The sequence below is a fragment of the Nasonia vitripennis genome (assembly GCF_009193385.2).
Source record: "Nasonia vitripennis strain AsymCx chromosome 3 unlocalized genomic scaffold, Nvit_psr_1.1 chr3_random0009, whole genome shotgun sequence".
Lineage (NCBI taxonomy): Eukaryota > Metazoa > Arthropoda > Insecta > Hymenoptera > Pteromalidae > Nasonia > Nasonia vitripennis.
The window spans coordinates 6609-27011 of NW_022279629.1; the positions used below are offsets into that span (position 1 = coordinate 6609).

A 20403-nucleotide genomic window follows, 5' to 3' on the forward strand; every position below is an offset into this window, starting at 1 on the left:
ATTGCCAAAGATAATTTTGGGAGCAAGTCTTTCTTGCTGACGTTGCCCGTCGAAAACGTGATTTTGGAACAATAGGACCGGTAATCCAGGAGCCTCGACCAAAGCGCTCACCGCCGTCTTTAGTAGCTCTTCTCGCAGCTCCCAGGAAAAATTTCCTCCAAGCTCTCAATCTCGAGTCAAACGTGAAGGGCAAGCTTGCAAGCTCTATGAGAAAGCTTACCTTGAAAGAGACTTCTTCAGAGAAGAGCGAAGGTGTTGCGAGTACCGCTAAGTTTCTGGCAGCGGCTGCAAGCTCTGGTTCATCTGCAGACAGGAAGAACTTGTCACTAAGCGATCCGACGTCCGTGTAGCACGAAAGTTGGCATATGCCCTGTTGGTGCAGCAGGTAAACAATCTTGCACTCAGTGGCAAAGGTGCTTTAGACTCCGACATGCTAATAGCGACACTTATGACAGATTTTCAAGCTCTGAAGAATCGATTTTTAACAAGAATTTTCTTGCGAAAGCTCCGAGACAACTGCTTCAGCGATCTACTGACATTTCACAAGATACTGTGCTCGAGCTTTCATAAACGAGGGGTAAGCGCCGCTTCAGCTAATTCGTGAGCTGCCTTGCGAAAGCATCAAGAGCGCTTCTCTAGCGATCTACCAACGATTCGCAAGAATCTGTGCTCGGGCTTTATTGAACAAGGCGTAGCACCGCTTTTGTCGATTTGCGAGCTCTAAAGGAACAATTTTTAAAAAAGATGCCTTGCAAAAGCTCCTAGAGCGGTGCTCCAGCGAACTGCGGACGCTTCGCTAGAAACTGGGCTCGGATGTTTATTCACGAGCTCTAAATAATTGATTCTTGATGCGCACACTCTCGCGAGTGCTCCGAGAGCGCTGCTCCAGCGATCTACTAACGTTTCGCTATAAACTGGGCTCGCATTTTTATTAACAAAGCAAAAGCACCGTACCTAACCGTTTTGCAGACTCTAAAAAAATCAAGTTTTGATGCGCACATTTTCGCGAAAGCTCCGAGAGCGCTGGTCCAGCAATCTACGGACGCTTCGCTAGAAACCAGAGTCGGATGTTTAATAACAAAGGGAAAGGACCGCTCCTGACCGCTTTACAAACTCTGAGAAAACAATTTTTATTGCGCACACTTTCGCGAAAGCTCCGATAGCGCTGCTCCAGCAATCTACCGTCGCTTCGCTAGAAACTGGGCTCGGTTGTTTGATAACAAAGAGAAAGCGCCGGTCCCGACCGCTTTACAAACTCTGAGAAAAAAATTTTGATTCCCACACTTTTGCGAAAGCTCCGAGAGCGTTGCTCCAGCGATCTACTAACGTTTCGCTATAAAGTGGGCTCGCATTATCAACAAAACAAAATCAACGCACCTAACCGCTTTACAGACTCTAAAAAATCAAGTTCTGATGCGCACACTTTCGTGAAAACATTTTATTTATAAATCATTGTGACGTTTTACTTCATGAAACAAAAAAGGGGATGCAAAACCGAATAATTGATATTCAGAAAATCACCATTGAAGCACCAAGAAGTAGAGAAGTGCCTCGTGCGCCGGTTTCCCTGCAAAAGTTTAATTTATTTTATTCAAAATCATACTTTATAATAATCAAATAGAATTATACAATCAAAAATATATCTTTGCCTCATAAATAGTATTTAGTTTTCTTGAATATTTTGTAAATCCGAATCTCGTCTAAAGTCAATTGGCTCGCACCTTTCTTAAGGTATTTAACCTTCGCGTTCACCGCGTCAAACTTCTCCCGGTAACGGTTGTAACTGTCGATTACTTGGTGAACTGAAAGTTTAAAAAATATTATTGCAAAATGCATGAATTATTGCCCGCTGGAGCTTTGCATAAAAAGCGAGCCCTCTGTCTCCGCATTAGCGGTCGTGCAAGGGTGTCGGAAAATGTGAACAAGCTAGGTTAGGAAAATAATTCAGAGAGCAAAAGAGAGCGAATTATTAGCATTATTGAGCGTATGTTTTCGTGTACGTAAAACAAACTTTAAATTATAAAAGGGCGCATCCGCGGTAAATAAATTTCATTCTACTTACAGGTGATAGTTTTTCCCAACGTCCTAGATAACTCCTCCGAGGTTTGGACGAACACATAAATTTTGTCGCCGGTATTCATGTGCCCTGCGGCCTGCTCGTCGGTAATCATCTGGTTAATTGTGTCGATCAGCAACAGCATTGGAATTTCTTGATTTTCACTTGCTGACTCCATTTTTATCTCCGTATCTCACTGCTTGCAATGTCGCGTTGAAAGTGGCGTTTTTTTCGATGCATATGAAAGTTTCATATGTTACCATGACGACACTTTTAGCAATCGACATACTCGAACGTTACTGTCAAATGTTATAAGCTACATTCCACTCTACAAACAGAAGTGCAATTAATCTACTGTAAGCATATTTATTGAATTTAATAATGCTTACTTCGCTCAGTTACGCAACTTTGATTGCAGTATTTGTGTTCCTGCGCCGCAGTTCAACAGTGGAAAAAACATTAGAACGGCCGCGTTTAAGACCGATAGGCTGCGGTTTAAAATACGTATCCTATTTGTTTATAGGACAAGCCGGGAACAAAGATACAAGTAAGAGTTTCCTCCAAGTGCTGGATTTTAAGTCAATCGCAGCAGGGCAAACTTGCAAGCTCGTTAAGAAGGTTTACGCCAAAACGCAGAGTCTCTGAAAAAAGCGGCAGCGCCGCGAATATCGCCAAGTTCTGGGCCAAGACTGCAAGCTTCGGTTTACCCAAAGATAGAAAAAACTTCTCAATAAGCGACCTGACACCCGTGCAACACGACAGTTGGCTCGAGAGTAATTGTCCGACCTCTCGCCAGGGCTATCAAGACACGTGCCGACGGTCCTATCAGACGCAGCGTTTGCTCAGCAGATTTTCTAGGCATGTTGGCCGTCGCGCAGTGGAAAGAAAAGTATCTTTAGGATGAGAAGCGACTTACGACACATGCCCTGCCAATGCAGCAGCTAGACAATCTCCACTCAGCGGAAAAGGTGCTTCAGATGTCAGAAATACTAGTAGCCGGCGAGTTCTTCTGCTTCTCATATAAATCCCCTCAAGCATAAACAATGCGCCAAAGACTTTGCGATGACCACACTCCAACAACGGCTTCCGGCCTCGTAAGCATTCCCCAGGATAATCTAAGCGCCGCGTCATCTGCTCATCTCAAACAATAGTCAGATATCGATAAGACAGGAATAGCGCCACTTCTAGCGAATTTTCAAACTCTCAAAAATCGATTTTTACGCGAATATTCTCGCAAAAGCTCCGAGACAGCAGCTCCAGCGATCGACTGACATTACGCGTGAAACTGTTCTCGAATTTTAATGAACAACGAGTAGCGCCGCTTCTAACCGATTAACAAGTTCTAAAATATTAAATATAAATGCGCACACTCTCACGAGAGCTCTGAGAGCACTGCTCCAGCGATATACGGACTTTTTGCAACAAACTAGGAATGGATTTATATAAACGAAAGGGAAACACTGCTCCTGATGATTGTTGAGCACTCAAAAATCGATTCGTGACGCATACACTTTAGCGAAAACTCCGCGAGCGCTGCTCCAGTAATCTACAGAAGTTTCGCTATAAAATGGGCACCGATTTCATTAACATAGGAAAAGCAACGCTTTTGATCGCTTAGCGAACTCTAAAAAGATCATTTTCGATGCGCACACTTTCGCAAAAGCTCCAAGAGAGAAGATCCAGCAATCTACGGACGTTTCACGAGAAGCTGTGCTCCGATTTACATGAACAACGGGTTGCGCCGCTGCTGACCGATTTACAAGATCTGAAAAATGAATTTTCAATGTGCACACTTTCGCGAAAGCTCCGAAATCGCTGCTCGAGTGATCTATCGACATTTCGCTAGAAACTGGGCTTGGATTTTTATAAACAAAGAAAAAGCAGCGCTGCTGACTGATTTACAAGCTCCAAATAATCAATTTTTAATACGCACTCATTCGCGAAAGCTCCAAGATCGCTGCTCGAGTGATCTATCGACATTTCGCTAGAAACTGGGCTTGGATTTTTATAAACAAAGAAAAAGCAGCACTGCTGACTGATTTACAAGCTCCAAATAATCAATTTTTAATACGCACTCATTCGCTAAAGCTCAGAGATCGCTGCTCGAGTGATCTATCGACACTTCGCTAGAAACTGGGCTTGGATTTTTATAAACAAAGAAAAAGCAGCACTGCTGACTGATTTACAAGCTCCAAATAATCAATTTTTAATACGCACTTTTCCGCGAAAGCTACGAACGCGCTGCTTAAGCGATCTATCGACATTTTGCTAGAAACTGTGCTTGGATTTTTATAAACAAAGAAAAAGCAGCACTGCTGACTGATTTACAAGCTCCAAATAATCAATTTTTAATACGCACTCATTCGCGAAAGCTCAGAGATCGCTGCTCGAGTGATCTATCGACATTTTGCTAGAAACTGTGCTTGGATTTTTATAAACAAAGAAAAAGCAGCACTGCTGACTGATTTACAAGCTCCAAATAATCAATTTTTAATACGCACTCATTCGCGAAAGCTCAGAGATCGCTGCTCGAGTGATCTATCGACATTTCGCTAGAAACTGGGCTTGGATTTTTATAAACAAAGAAAAAGCAGCACTGCTGACTGATTTACAAGCTCCAAATAATCAATTTTTAATACGCACTCATTCGCGAAAGCTCAGAGATCGCTGCTCGAGTGATCTATCGACATTTGCTAGAAACTGTGCTTGGATTTTTATAAACAAAGAAAAAGCAGCACTGCTGACTGATTTACAAGCTCCAAATAATCAATTTTTAATACGCACTCATTCGCGAAAGCTCAGAGATCGCTGCTCGAGTGATCTATCGACATTTGCTAGAAACTGTGCTTGGATTTTTATAAACAAAGAAAAAGCAGCACTGCTGACTGATTTACAAGCTATAAATAATCAATTTTTAATACGCACTCATTCGCGAAAGCTACGAACGCGCTGCTTAAGCGATCTATCGACATTTTGCTAGAAACTGTGCTTGGATTTTTATAAACAAAGAATAAGCAGCACTGCTGACTGATTTACAAGCTCCAAATAGTCAATTTTTAATACGCACTTTTCCGCGAAAGCTACGAACGCGCTGCTTAAGCGATCTATCGACGTTTCACTTGAAACTGGGCTTGGATTTTTATAAACAAAGAAAAAGCAGCACTGCTGACTGATTTACAAGCTCCAAATAATCAATTTTTAATACGCACTCATTCGCGAAGGCTCATAGATCGCTGCTTAAACGATCTATCGACATTTCGCTAGAAACTGGGGTTGGATTTTTATTAAAGGAAAAGCACCGCTCCTGGCAGATTTACAAGCTCTAAATAATCAATTTTTGGTACGCATATTTATGCGAAAGCTCCGACATCGCTGTTCCAGCGCTCCACCGACGTTTCGCTAGAGAATGTGCTCGGATTTTTACTAACAAAAAGAAAGCACCGTTCCTGACCGCTTTACAAACTCTAAAAAATAAATTTTTGATTCGAACACTTTTACAAAAGCTCCAAGAGAGAAGCTCCAGCGATCTACCGACTTTTTGCAAGAAGCTGTGCTCAGCTATCCATGAACTAGGGGTTGCGCCGCTGCAGACCGATTCACAAGCTCAGAAAAGACAATTTTCATGCGAGCGTTCTTGCGAAAGCACCGAGTGCGCTTCTCTAGCGATCTATCAAAGATTCGCGAGACACTGTGCTCGAGCTTTGATGAACTAGGGGTAGCGCTGCTGCTGCCTATTCTCGAGCTCAGAAAAGACAATTCGCATGCGAGCTCTCTTGCGAAAGCTCCAAGAGCGCTTCTTTAGCGATCTACAAACGATTCGCGAGAAACTGTGCTCGAGCTTTGATGAACCAGGGGCTGCGCTTCTCTAGCGATCTATCAACGGTTTGTTAAAAACTGGGCTCGAGTTTTGATGAGCAAAAGGTAGCGGCGCTTCTCACGGATTTTTGAGATACAGTTTCACGCGCTTGCTTTTAATTTCTAAATCTTACTGATTGCAGTCTTTCTGCTTTTCATTAAGTGTAGATGTGTGCTGTGGAAAGCGATACTCATCAAGACTTGCTTAAGATTCGCTATGTAAAGGGAGACTTATCTGTAGCTTGTTTGGGGATTCGCTGTTAGATAAAAATGTGTTTAGTTGAAGATCTTTTGCGCAATAGCTCGGCGAGAACCTAGTTGTGGTTTGTTTATTCATTAAAAAATAAGGTAACACTTCACAAGGGTGTCTCTTTACGAGTTTTCGTAGCTTTCGAATAGTACAGTGTACGATATGAGTGTGCAAAGTAGGTGATTCCCGCGCAAGTGGAATGGCGATAAAAGAGCAAGTCTGAGTAGTGTATACTTACGTAACGCATAAATATCGTATACAATTTTCTTTACTTATAAAAAATACAAGAATAATATCAATTTTATTTATATTTAATAGTTGAATCACATACATTTCTAAGAATCATCAGATAGAATTACATTTGCAGCAGTACCAATCGTGGTCACTGAAATACAATGCGTTTTTAGGTACTTCTATGTTTACACATGAGTAATGAAACCATAATAAGCAACTATCACATTGAATACAGTTGGTATGAACAGATTTAGAGCATTTGATACACGTGAATTTTTGTTTCGTTTTTTTATCCTGTACTCTTTGTTGCAGTTGTTCAAAAGCAGATTTTTTCATAAAATTTTGTAAAATGCAAATGTCTACGTCTTCGTCTAAAAATGAATCAGGTAAATGAGCATTATCTATGTCAGTAATTTCCAATACACACTCGCTAAGTGTCAAATTACGGATTTTCTCTTTTGAAAATTGCATCCAATTTAACATAGTCTTGGACTGATCTACAACATTCATGCACCTGTACTTTTCTTTTGAAATTTCGCTGTCTTCTCCAAAATAGACTAGTTTGTTCTATAATATTAAAATCAATATTCAAGTATAACGTTTATGTTTTTCAATTTATTGTTAGTAGTATAGATTTTAACTTCATACTCGCGTGTGCAACTGATAGTAATTATAAAAGAGTATTAAACTTGAATTAGGATTACAAAATACCTTTATAATTTTGTATCCTCTGCATTTTTCGGGAATAGGCAAGTATTTGTCATTCTTCATTGCTTGATAGTGATTTTTCAGAAAGCTTTTAACTATGGATAAGCCATTTTTAGGAGATTCAGATTGCCAAGCTTCTTCAATTATTTCATTCATCAAATCAGATCCGAAATGTGGAGTATCAACTGTCATGTTAATAATGACGTGATAGAGCTTTAATTTATTAGAAATTTCTGTTTCTTGTTCATCCAATAAAATTTTAGGATTTTTTTCCACCTTGCATAAACTTTAGAAAAATATAGGTTAGTTAATTATGCGCAGTTATGAAATTTAATATAAAGCGCTTTTGAGTCAAAGAAAACGCTCATAAGATCAAAGTTGTATGTAAGGATGTTCTATGGTTAGACGAAAGTTAATTAAGAGAATAAACTGAAACTTTGAAGATGAATTCCTCTAGTGTATACAAAACGATTCTGGGTTCCTGATAATTGCTACCAAACATATTTCTACAATATTTGAGTTCAATGTTAAAAGGCTATACTTGGGCATAAATTTAAATCGAAAACGCAATTATTAGAGGGATAATTACATACATACATCTGTAGCACTTTCAAGTAGTAATTATAACCGTCATTTAATATACGCTTTTGGTCTAATAATTAGATATGTTAAAATCGAAATACTCACTGCATGTGCAGCCGAATACACTCTTTACGAGAGATAAAAAAATCTTTCAACTGTTGGACCTCTTCAGAAGAAGGACGATAAGAAAAAACTTCGGAGAAAATCGTCCTTAAAAACGTCGACGACAGAAAGTCTGGAATATCTTTTTCTCTCGATAAAACATCTATCAGTTTTCTATATTTACAAGGATTATCAGCAAACTTAAACAAAACTGTCTTCGGCATCTAGTGGACTACTATTTTAACCAATCGATTATAGAAAGCTCAATTTTTCTCTTCAATTTCAAACCGTTTTAATAGGTAGAACAAATCAATGGTATCGCGTGAAATTCGGTAATGATTTTCATTTGTTATCAAAGACATTCTGATTCGATTAAGTCAGTAAAAAAATTAATAAGGTATGTGTATTTATGTGTGCTGTGTGTGCTTAAAATACTTCACTTTTATGTAATTTAAATAAAGACCATAAAAAATTGTTTAAGTCTGCTTTTATATTTAACTGGCCAATTCTTTAAAGATATAAAACAGTAGAAGTAAGTTCATAGTCGCGAGATTCTTTATAAAAGAGTATTTTTTAAGAGAATATAATGGCACATCAAGGGGGGCAAGCGGGAGCGAGTGACGAAGCTAAACAAACAAATTTTAAATCCAGCTACCCCATAAGCCGAAATTCCGTATAAGAAAGTCTCCTTTTAAAAAATACGATAGCATATCGAAGGGAACGAGTGAGATCGAGACCAAACTTCAAAATGAATGTTCTTAAAACTAACTACCTCACGCTCTGAGATTCTTTATTAGACTTTTTTAATCTCTATTTCAAAAATACGATAGCGAATAGAAGAAGGCAAGCGAGAGCGAGAATCAAAGCTCCAAAACCAAAGTCAGCTTACTTAAAGAACATTCACGCAGTTGCTCAGAAATAGCAAAGCACGCAGTCTTTTTGTTTTTTACTAAAGAATAAAGCTGAGCAACGAAAAGAGACTTATCTCGCGTGTGCTATGGCGAGCGATAATCTTTTCTTTGTTAAGTCTTCTCTTGAGCCTCTCAGACGATTCATCATGGGAAAAAAGAAGAATTACTACAAGAACTTGCATGCGCTAGATCTAAAATCGCAAAACTGGCGGTATTTCTGTATTCTGCTAGATAATAGAGGTGAGCTTCGAGGAGAGACTTATCTTAAGCGTCTCCGGCAATTTGGCATAAGAAAAAATGTCAGTTTACTCAAAAAACTTTCACGCCCTTACTACAGAATCCTAGAGCTTGCAGTCTTTCTGTTTTTCATTACAAAATAGGCGTATGCTGTGGAGAGAGACTCTTCTGGCGAATTATACCTTCGGCCTCTGGCACGCTGTCTCCAAAAAATACGAGCCAGTATGTCTACGAAGAAGAGAAAAATCCCTGGACTGAGCCTTTTCGAGCTTTAATAAAGAAGTGCTCACGATTAACGGACTTTTTCGAGGCCGCAAATGACGCCTTCGACCTCTGACGCGCTGCTTTCAAAAGCATAAGCCAGTTTATCAATCAAAAAGCTAAAAACCCCTGAAGAGGGCTATACATCAATGACTTTTGATCGTTAAACTGGCTTGTACTTTTGAAACCGGCTCGACAGAAACTGAAGGCCCAATTTGCAGCGTCGAAAAAGTGGATTGATAGTAAGCAGTTTGTCACCAAAGCTCGGAGAAGCTCGCTACAGAGATTTTTCTCTTCTCCATTAACAAGCTGGCTTGTATTAAGGACTACGCGCCAGAGGCCGATGGCGCGATTGGCAAAGCCAAAAAGCTCGGTTCGCTTTTTACATTTAAAAAAATTCGTACATTATTTTATGTACACAAGTAACTGAAAATCGACTTTTAAAAACTCCTTATCTATTAAACATAACAAAGGGTTCAGGTGTATCATTTATAGCACTTACTTTTCAGATAAGGTTCCGAGACCATCGTGCAGCTAAATTTCCAAAAACTGCAAGAAACGTTTGTGTCATAATGCACAAGCGCTACAAGCGATTGAGAGCGCTGCTTAAGTGATCTATCGATATTTCGCTAGAAACTGGGCTTGGATTTTTATATTATCGCAAAAGCTCCGAGACAGCAGCTCCAGCGATCGACTGACATTACGCGAGAAACTGTTCTCGAATTTTAATGAACAACGAGTAGCGCAGCTTCTGACCGATTAACAAGTTCTAAAATATTAAATATGCGCACACTCTCGCGAGAACTCTGAGAGCACTGCTTCAGCGATATACGGACTTTTTGCAACAAACTAGGAATGGATTTATATAAACGAAAGGGAGACACTGCTCCTGCTGATTGTCGAGCACTCAAAAATCGATTCGTGATGCATACTCTCTAGCGAAAACTCCGCGAGCGCTGCTCCAGTAATCTACAGAAGTTTCGCTATAAAATAGGCGCCGATTTCATTAACATAGGAAAAGCAACGCTTTTGATCGCTTAGCGAACTCTAAAAAGATCATTTTCGATGCGCACACTTTCGCAAAAGCTCCAAGAGAGAAGATCCAGCAATCTACGGACGTTTCACGAGAAGCTGTGCTCCGATTTACATGAACAACGGGTTGCGCCGCTGCTGACCGATTTACAAGTTCTGAAAAATGAATTTTCAATGTGCACACTTTCGCGAAAGCTCCGAAATCGCTGCTCGAGTGATCTATCGACATTTCGCTAGAAACTGGGCTTGGATTTTTATAAACAAAGAAAAAGCAGCGCTGCTGACTGATTTACAAGCTCCAAATAATCAATTTTTAATGCGCACTCATTCGCGAAAGCTCAGAGATCGCTGCTCGAGTGATTTATCGATATTCCGCTAGAAACTGTGCTTGAATTTTTATAAACAAAGAAAAGCAGCACTCCTGACCAAATAACAAGTTCTGAACAACTATTCTCGGATTTTAATAAAATACGGGTAGTGCTACTTTTGGCAGGTTTTAGAGCTACAAAAAATTAATTTTATAATTTTATGGATGAAGAATTAAATTCAAATTGTATAGGTCTTACCTGGCTGACCTCTACATTCATTATAAAACATTCATTCTTTATTACAAATTTTATTTTCATTATAAATCACTTACAGGATCAAGTTAAATGAAAAGTTCATCGATTTATGACTGACAGTGTTATAGCTATGCCAATTACGCATGAATTTTTTGCTCAAGTGTGAGTGTGCGTTTGTCTTTGTCGTATTGCAAGTCTGCTAGAGCTTTGCAGATGTTAGCTGACGAACTAGAAATTTGCTTTTATAGCAGTTTAACATGAGCTGCGTCTCCCCGTACCGATTTTCTTACGTCCGGGTGTAGCCAACTGATCATCTCGAACATCATTATCGTTTCCTATAATGATGCTTGTAGAAAACTTCTGCAGCATTTAGTTGCGATGGCTAGCTGTGGCTTGAGCAGACGTTTGCATCTTCGCGTTAAACTATTGAACAGCAACCTTTGGTTACGGTATCTGCGAAGTCGCTGAGTTCAACCTTGTTGGCCACTTCGGTACTGGGCTATGTAACGGATCTTGCGTATTCATCTTCTGTATTGACGACTGCATGTTAATTAAGAGGTTGAGATGAAGGAGTAAATCATACACAAACGGGTGTCTTTGAACACTCGTTGCAATTCGTTTGATACTTAAAAAATATTGAAAATTTAAAATGAAACAACTCACTTCGTCAAAAACAAGCTGATTAGAAGGTAGAGAGCAAATTCACTGAGTAGGAGTAGTATGGGATCGCGCCGATGGAAAAGGATTCGCAGCAGGATGTAGGAGAGGTTGGCAAGTTGACCAGCAGCCCGAATAAACTTCTTACACGATCTGTCACGTAAAGAATTTGTATGGATTATACTTTTTATTTGCACAATGAGCACGCGTTTAAATTGTCCTAATTGCCGTTCAAACTGGCCGCTTACTAGATTATGGTTCTGAAAATTGTAACTTATATCTAAAAATTAACAATCAAGTAATTTTTTTTCTAAAGCACTAATGAAAATAATGCTTTAAAATTCTTTTACAATACAAACTTAGCATACACACTCAATTATTCGGCAGATTTTGCTCTCAAACCCAGAGAATTGTTGATGACGTTTAAAAAGGAACGTTCGAGTCAGGCCAAGGACGCCTGACATTCAAGATCTCAAACTAACTCGATACCTCTCCAAAATTCAGAGCACTATGTTTTTTTTAAATTCTGAGACTGGGCTTGGATTTTTATTGAAAAGGAAAAGCACCGCTGCTGACAGATTTACGAGCTCCGAAAAATCAAATTTCAATGAGCACTCTTTCGCGAAAGCTCCGAGATCGCTTCTTTAGCGATCTACCGACGTTTCGCGAAAAACTGTGCTCGGATTTCGGAGTCGAGCGTTGTGACAGGGACACCTCTAGCAGACGAACTAACCTTGAGTCATAACAATAACAAACCGGTGTAGTACCGTCTTGCTTCGGTCCGCCCTGTTCCGCGTTCCGCTGTGGTCGCCATGTCTAGCTCTCGCGAACTAATTCACATCTTACAAAATTTATTTCGTTAATTATTAAAAAATAAAATCTACATCTAACGATAATGTTTTTTGGTGGTTTTAAGCATTATTGGCCACGGCTTATGCGATGGAAGGGTAAAAAACATCCTGCCATACTTTTTTTTGCACTTATTATTTTTAGCCTCTGACAATTTTTTTACTGATAAATCCTATCGAACGGAGCAAACGACAGAAGCTAGAGATAAGTTTACTCTAACTTTTCACTAAAAAAGATTTGTTTGCACCCCCGCTAATTTTGCTAAAATCACCAATTTAAGTATCTGTACGCTTGATCGTAGACATACTGTATAGATATACATGCGACTCTTTAATTATTACAAAGGCTACTTGATATATATTACAAATATAAAAGAATTTAAATCATATGTCCTGTTGACTCATCTGTTGTATTATAGACATAAAGAAGCTTGATTGCTATACACCCAACGTCAATAATTCTGAATAAAAAAACAGCCGCGCCATGTCTCATCAGGTTAAGTTAATTGATCAGCTAATGCGAGTAAACACTCTGTGCGGAGGGCGAGTACTCGAGCTTTTTTCTCATCTCACGGCTTGCAGCCGTTTCTCTACTGCTGCAAGGGTCGAATATGCATATGGTATGCAGTTACATGCAATTTTTGAAGCCCATGCTTAGTAGCCGACACTGGCAGAAAACCGCCTGTAGTTCCAAAATATTCTTATTCCAGGAAGATAATTATTCAATTGAGTTGGGCGCCATCACTAGCCAGCAACTGGATCGGATCTACCATAATATACCTAGTCTTAAACGCGGGCTCCAGTGGAAAGATATCTCCACCGTGGAGCAGTTGCTCAAGACAGCAGTCGAAGTCGAGGCCGCTCAAGCATGCAAAGCCTCGTATGGAGCACCTCCGAAGCCCGGTGTAGCAATCGTCCCCGAATGCGCCTTTAAGGGCGAAACGCCGATGACTGGCGGTAAAACGCCGGTGGCAGCCATGGGGTTTGCGGAGCAAACCGACACCCTGCCCTTACTGGTTGACGCCATAGGCAAGCTGTTCGACTCGAAGCTTGCAGCAATAGCGCAACCGGCGAAGCACGTTAACGCTGGAGGAGGCAGCAAGAAGTCAACCCCTCAGCGAGGACGCTCCGGACCTAGGAAAGAGAGAGGCAAGTCTCCTAGTCCGAAGCGCAAAAGCCAGAGGTCTGGCGAGAGTTCCGGTCAATCGGACCAAAGAGAGCAGAAGAAGCCAATAGAATGCTTCAAATGCCGTGGAAAAGGCCACATTGCTCGAGAATGTCCCTTGGGTAAGGGAAGCGGCAAAAAGGAGGAGTAGGCGAGATTACTGCTCCTCTTAAACCGCCGCGCAAGGAGTCTTCCCGAGAGGAGAGGCACGTGACGGAGGGCGTAGCCGATACCTCGCGCGAAACCTCAGGCGATTTGCATTTACAGGTGCGCGCTCAGATAGCTCTCGGCCTTCGGAAGGTAAACACAGGGCTTCGTTTGTACAATTCAAACGATGTAATGTAACGGGGTGTAAATTTGATCAACGAATAACTGGTTAAACGACTGGATCGCATTCCCTCGATGCGGCGGAGGACTCTCCGCCCGCGAAACACCTTCGTTGCATGCAGCTGTCTCAGCTGCTTCTGTTTTGCTGGGTCTACGCGACGCCTGGCGCGTGCTCGGCTGCTCAACTGCGTTAAATAAGTACTAATAAATAACGCCCGCGGAGGCGGCGGTATTCGCAGGAAGAAACAGGAATCAGAAGTAAGCGAGCGAGGTTTAGAAATGACGATAAATCACGTAAAATAATAAGACTAGGGTTATATTTGCTAGTCGCGAAATAAACGTGAGTTTACAATCATAAAATAATAATATGCGAGTCGCCAACAACTTTGCGACTCGCCGTGACGCCAGAATAATCACGCTCGCACGCGTATATCGTCGTGAAGGTCGCGCGCGCCGGATCACACTCGCACATACACTCTCTCCCATGCACTGCGCGTTACACAAACTTTCTCTCTCTCGTCGACGACGTTCCTAATCCTGGACAGGCTGTGAGACTTGGCCACTGCGCTGACCGCTAGGCAGGATGATCAGGATTACCCGGACTCCGCGTCGCACTCACACACAAGATACAATTCGATCCGCTGGACACAGCACAGCACACGATATCACGAAAGTTTTTGAATTGTACGAGCGAAGTCCTGTGTTTACCTTCCGAAGGCCGAGAGCTATCTGAGCGCGCACCTGAAGGAGAAAGTATCTGTACGCTTGATCGTAGACATACTGTATATATGACTGACTGAATGAAAAAAGAGAATCAAAGAGGCGAAAAATTAATTTTTTTTCGCGAAATTGATTTTCAAATTATTTTACAAACAAGCAATTTTCTTAACAAAATAATATGGTAATTAGAAAGATCTTATGAAAATCTTTGAAATTGTATACTCATACATAAATATCAACAGGAGATCAAATAAAATATATACAGAATTCGTAAAACGTAAATAGGTTATTTAGCAAATTCAAAGTTAGGCCAGTCGCGGCGCGCTCCCGACGGCACAGTGTATAAAACTTATACTTGCCATCGGGGCGGTGCAGTGCCCCTTGATGAAACAACTAATAATTATATTCATCATTTTGAAAGGATCACACTGATGGATGTGGATAACAATGACATTGTATATTTATCAAATCAAAATAGCAACAAAACGAACATTTGATTAAAACAGTATATTATTTTATGATACCTTTTTGATAATAGATCAATACACGGAAAGAAATTTTGAACATGCAATAATGCAATTTCTAAAAAGTAATTAAGCACACTAGGTCACAAAATGCAAAAAACCGCATTACGATCCGTCTTACTGTTAAAAAAATCGACAGTCAGCGGGATCAGATCTCGGCATAGCGGAAACGCAAGGAACAGTCGAAGTGGGGGAACTCGGAGTTGGAAGTCTACGAGTTCCAACATGGAAATGAGGCACGCAATGACTTGCGTTCTAATAACGCCGAGAATATTAGAACTCGTGCGTTCCATTAGAATTATATTAATACCAATTTCTTACTTTAACACTACAATTTTCTCGGAGCTTATAAACCTCGAATAATGTGCTGTGTTATTTCGAAATCCGTAATATAGAAATACAATTCGTTTTATTGTTTTGCTTCCGAGGATATAGGAGTTGTAGCATTTTAAAATTTCTTTCCGTGTAGATAAGATATTATAAAATGAACAGATAATAGATCAATAGATAATTATTTTAATATGGCCTATTTTTTTATACTTTTACATATAGCATATACATATTATTAAAATTTAACTGCCACATTAACGTTGAAGTGTGTTCAACCGTATACTGCGTTAAATATTCCTTTAAATGTACATTTTTGAAAATAATTTATATTGTTGGGATTTTTAGTATTAGATATAATTAGAATTGTACATTATTTTGAATATTTTGATATTTCAACACTAAAATATGTATATATACATATATTTATGTATAAGAAAAGCTTTAACATTATTTACAATTTATGAATAATACTTTTCAAACTTTTTAAAATTTTTATAGCCATAGGGTTTAGGGTGCAAAGCTGAACCAAGACTGTTAAGTGAAAACTGAGATAGCAGGCTGTTTCTAAATAATTTAACAAGTCTCAACGTAAAAGAACAGACATGAAACTTCAATATCATGGATTTAGCATGATTATGAGAGATTTGGTGGTTGACAGTGACTGCGCTCGCATACTGAGATTTGAAATACTTGTGCAAACCTCATCATTGGTGACTTTGAGCATCAATGACACTTTTCACACAGTAATTGCACTTGAACAACACAAAGTCAGTCAGTACAGCATGCTTGTACATACTGTCATATATGACAGTATGCATGTGTAGGGTTAGGTTTTCACTCTTAATGGGTACTTTTTGAAAATCATATTTTCTCTTTAAAATCATTCTAGATGAATTACTAGGCTAAATATTCATCATTCAACATTGACTAAAACTGTGAAAACTGTAGTTCTGTCTGCTATGCTATTCTGCTGTATAACATAGCAGACAGCCTCTACAATACTTCTAGTATGCATGTGCCTGGTCTGAACCGTACGCGCATGCGCAAAAAATTAAGAGAACTTCTGCTACTCGGGTTTCAGCGTAGAAACTACGCATATTTCTCGACGGATTCTGGAATTCATTTCTACCGAGTCGCTAGGGAACGAGCCAGAACTTATCGGCCATTTGCTACCAGGGGACGATTACTCCAAGTACTGCACTGTATATTTCCCAAAGCTCAAGAGCAAGGGTGCTACATGTGTCAGGAAGTTCGTCAAGATAGAATAGGGAAAACCCAGTACCATAAAACTCCTAAAACCATACGCTCAGATCGAGGAAGAGAATACGTGAACGACGAACTCCGGGCATACTTAAAAGCTGAGGGCATCCATATTGAATATACAGCGGCTTATCCACCCCAGCAAAACGGAATGGCCGAGAAAAAAATAGATATCTACTTGAAATGGCACGCTGTATGCTGATCGACGCAGTTATGGTAACGAGATACTGAGCAGAAACCGTGAACACAGCTAATTATTTGCAAAATAGACTGCCTACTAGAGCAACAGACAAAATGCCTTACAAACTATGGACATAAAAAAAGCCGGACTTATCTACACGGCTTACATACACAACCACAAGCTGACTAGTGTAAAGCATGCCTTATCCGGGTCTGATAAAGACAAATGGCAAGAGGCAATGCAAGCAGAAATTGAATCGCAAATAAAAAACGGTACTTGGGAAATTGTACCTAAATCAAGAGAAAAAAATATAATTGATTGCAAGTGGGTTCTTAAAATAAAAAGAAACGCCGATGAAGAGACTGTGTAATATAGAACAAGATTAGTCACAAATAGCTATTCCCAAATCTACGGCATCGGTTATGACGAAGTCTTTGCCCCTGTAGTGCGACAAGCAACCTTCAGGATCCTTATAGGCGTCGCAGGTCATAGAGGTATGTCAATAAGACACTGTTCAGTTCATTTTTAATCAGTTAAGTAGTGTAGATGCGGGTTTGGGTATTTGAATTTCGCGCTGCTGCTCGCTCTCCGTTGTGACGTTGAACAGCGCGCGCATGCGTCGAGGCACGCACCACCGGCCCCGCTCGCGAGCGTGCGAAGGGCCCGCGCGCGCTCACTCCTATTAGGACCGCCAAACGACTCGTACGTTTGGCTTCCTTGCACTTTTCTACGTTTGCTTTGTATAGTGAATTTAAGATCTGCTCTTCTAAGAGCAATCACTGTTCACTTTATCGTGCTTTAGTGTTCTTGCCTTTTGCGGAAATTTCGTGATCGCGTCGTTCGCGTGTGTGTCTGGTGCGCGTATGTGTGTGCCTCGAGGCGTTAGGCTAAGTGTGTTTTGGGAAGGTGCCCACGTTGTGGACATGGTTCCTTCCAGGTCGTGCCAAGCGTCTGGCTCCCCGAGACGTCGGGGCGCGCTTGGTACACGGTTGCGGACCATCTTCTCGCTCCCCAGGCCCGGCTTCCAGACCTCAGGGATCAGGACGGAAGCAGCGGCGGACAACGGCGAGGCCAGCTGCAGCTTATTTCTTTGCGATATTGCGGTAAGAGAGCTCTCTGCGTGCATCAAAGGTACATCGCGTCTTTGCGTTTCTTCGTGCGTCTTTTTGGATAAATTTTTCTTTTCTAGAGTCACTTTTCTTTTCTTTCATTTGTATAATTTCCTTTTCTTATTTTCAATAAAGCTTACATTTGCTGAAGCTTTTCCCTCTGATCCGTGAGGGTTTTTACGCCACAGCAAGTGCACTTTTCTTTTACCGCGAAATAGTGTGTTTTTAATTAAAGAACCCTTCACTCACTCAATCCCTTTCCTTGTTGAGTTCTTCCACTCATTTTTTTAGATTTGCGACGTGTCGTTAGAATAACGACACGCGATTACAACACATAATTTCGAGCCGTTGATTCTCAGATGTATTTGTGATAAATGCATCGGGGAATCAACAACATTGGATTATATTTCCGGATATCCGGTGCGCCTGGGGTTTCTTAACCTCACCCGTCAGAGCCGGAGCCAGAGGTGGCTCCCCGGTACTGACAGATAGAGCATCACTCGCGGAAATAGCGCCAATGCGGCCCAACAGAAACCCTGGGTCGCTGTTATATAGGCAGAACCGTCGTGCCTGTTGCTGGTGACTGCACCAGGAGGCTTCGCGTCGTCCTCGGGAGTACGAGAAGATCCGCGCGCGATAACCACGAGGCCGCAACTGACCGTTGCGTATCCTCGCCGCGCATCTCGCTCGCAAAAACATTCGTACGAGTAGGTAAGCGCCGAGCCGCAAGCATATGGCAGCCGCGATAGTGTATAGCCGCGGGAAGAGGGAACGCGCGCGTGAGCCTCGGCGAGAGAGAGAGAGAGAGAGAGAGAGAGAGAGAGAGAGAGAGAGAGAGCCGCGCAGCTGACTCGCGTACAGTAGGCGTAAAGGCAAGTCGACACTCGCGAGCGTCGTTGGAAAATATGGCGCGTCGCCACTAGCAATTTCCGTACTATTCATTATCGTCGTGAATGACCGCGGTAGGTGGCGTCAGGATGAGACAATAGTGCCAATTCGTAATTGGCGCCGCAGGATGCCATTAATATTTATTATGACTCGCATTCTTTCGCGCGGGAGAAATAATATATAGAGGGCGTTCCGAATTCGTCTTTTCCGGGACGCGCAGGGTCTCGATCCGCGATGAAGCTTCCTCAGCGTTCAATTCGTTGTCAACCCTGGAACCGAACAGTTGGAGCAGTCGAAGTAGTAGTCCTTCGTTGTAAAGTCGTAGAGTCGCGAGTGTTTAATCACGAACGAAGTTGTCACGAAAGAGATCGCGTTTTCTCGCCATTTTGTTGTTGTACGAACTGCGCAAAATAAGCCAACAAGTATTGTCCGTTTCGGTTAGATGACGCGATCGTGGAGTCTGGATGGAGAGAGGTAAGGCGAACGGGGCAAATTGTATTTTGCATCGTGGCGCCAATAAGTCGAGGACTAAATAATAGACTCGCAAATCCGAAACGCGAAGCAGATAGCGACAACGGATCAGAGAAAACTCTGGATAGCGCCGACATCAAGCCATTACGACCGAGGATTCCTTCCTCCTATGATTGCGCCGCAACGGGCCTCCGAGTCCCGGTTGTTCTCGCGATTTTCAGGAAACCAAGGGATTGAGACCAAGGTCCACGGTTAAAATCATAGACCTCGCGTTTCCCAGGATTTCCTCTAGAGGCGAGTTGTCAATTGCCATCTTGGTCGAGCCACGTCGGTTAAAAGGAGGCCACTGCCATTTTGGACCACTGAAGTGTGAATATCGCGGAGAAGTACTGAGTTAAGTGTTGAATCGGTTGATTTTGGAGAATATTGAGAAGTCGCGTGATTATTAAAAGTCGTTAATCGAATTTAGGAGTCGCGTTTTGAAGCACAGAAAGATTCTCGTACTATTGAAGGTAAATCGCGTCCTCGCGACTAATTGTGCCGTAAATATGCCGTAAAACATTGTGACCATATCTAATACACCCGGGGGTTGAAGAATATATTATGACATTTTTGTACATCATAAACAATATTGAGTGACGATTATTTCAACCATTATCCATGCCAGGCATACCTGTTCCTAGACCTACACGTTGTCCCCTTCTGTAGATGTAAGAGTCCGCGGTACGGAGATCGAAGTAAAAACTAGTGTAAACTGATTGTCTGCGTCACCGGAATCGGTTATAAAAAGCGCAACATCACATATTATTATTCAAACACTTCGATGCGAAGACCGCTTTCCTCAATGGAAACCTACAGGAGATGTTCTACATGCAGCTACCTTAAGGCTATACATGCGCTAATAAAGAGACCCACGTTTGCCGATTGAAGAAAGGTCTTTACCGATCAAAACAGACAGCGAACATCTGGTACGATAAGCTAAGCAGTATCGTGAAAGAAATGCGGATTTGTGTAGAGTAAGGATGATCCCTATCTATACATAAAACGCGACTAAGACGAGTGCATCTACTTAATCTTGCATGTGGACGATTTTCTAATTGCTGCAAAAAACGAGACCAATATGAACAAAGTT

At 41.3% G+C, this 20403-nt stretch overlaps 4 protein-coding genes and 1 long non-coding RNA gene across 5 annotated transcripts in view; 2 read left to right on the forward strand and 3 right to left on the reverse strand.

Annotated features, from left to right (window-relative positions):
- Positions 1–1339: 1339 nt before the first annotated feature.
- On the reverse strand, positions 1340–2368 carry LOC116416852. Its single transcript, XM_031927054.1, has 2 exons — positions 2063–2368; positions 1340–1802 (listed from the first exon to the last, which is right to left on the reverse strand). The coding sequence occupies exons 1-2, from the start codon at positions 2232–2234 to the stop codon at positions 1651–1653; spliced, it is 324 nt and encodes a 107-aa protein (XP_031782914.1). The 5' UTR covers positions 2235–2368; the 3' UTR covers positions 1340–1650.
- A 4043-nt stretch (positions 2369–6411) lies between these two features.
- Positions 6412–8130, reverse strand: LOC103317355. The gene is made up of 2 exons (XM_008214957.3): positions 7107–8130; positions 6412–6962 (listed from the first exon to the last, which is right to left on the reverse strand). Exons 1-2 carry the CDS (start codon positions 7293–7295, stop codon positions 6507–6509), a joined length of 645 nt encoding a protein of 214 aa, XP_008213179.2. The 5' UTR covers positions 7296–8130; the 3' UTR covers positions 6412–6506.
- Positions 8131–10828: 2698 nt separating this feature from the next.
- Positions 10829–12624, reverse strand: LOC116416851. The gene is made up of 2 exons (XR_004227181.1): positions 11455–12624; positions 10829–11331 (listed from the first exon to the last, which is right to left on the reverse strand). It is a non-coding gene; the product is annotated as an uncharacterized LOC116416851 (long non-coding RNA).
- A 3133-nt stretch (positions 12625–15757) lies between these two features.
- On the forward strand, positions 15758–17174 carry LOC116416858. Its single transcript, XM_031927080.2, has 2 exons — positions 15758–16105; positions 16444–17174. Exons 1-2 carry the CDS (start codon positions 15965–15967, stop codon positions 16822–16824), a joined length of 522 nt encoding a protein of 173 aa, XP_031782940.1. The 5' UTR covers positions 15758–15964; the 3' UTR covers positions 16825–17174.
- The window catches only part of LOC116416842 (relaxin receptor 1), a 96527-nt gene continuing 93054 nt past the window's right edge, over positions 16931–20403 (forward strand). Inside the window, exons 1-3 of the mRNA XM_032601842.1 lie at positions 16931–17075; positions 17172–17297; positions 17741–17906. Coding sequence (XP_032457733.1) covers positions 16931–17075; positions 17172–17297; positions 17741–17906 — 437 coding nt within the window. The remainder of the gene's footprint in view (positions 17076–17171; positions 17298–17740; positions 17907–20403) is intronic.

Coding starts and splice junctions, on each gene's coding strand:
- LOC116416852 (XM_031927054.1), bottom strand. CDS start 2,234: ATGGAGTCAGCAAGTGAAAATCAAGAAATTCCAATGCTGTTGCTGATC. Junction 1,803..2,062: donor GTTGGGAAAAACTATCACCT/GTAAGTAGAATG, acceptor TTAAACTTTCAG/TTCACCAAGTAATCGACAGT.
- LOC103317355 (XM_008214957.3), bottom strand. CDS start 7,295: ATGACAGTTGATACTCCACATTTCGGATCTGATTTGATGAATGAAATA. Junction 6,963..7,106: donor GAGGATACAAAATTATAAAG/GTATTTTGTAAT, acceptor TTAATATTATAG/AACAAACTAGTCTATTTTGG.
- LOC116416858 (XM_031927080.2), top strand. CDS start 15,965: ATGAAACTTCAATATCATGGATTTAGCATGATTATGAGAGATTTGGTG. Junction 16,106..16,443: donor TCAATGACACTTTTCACACA/GTAATTGCACTT, acceptor CTCGGGTTTCAG/CGTAGAAACTACGCATATTT.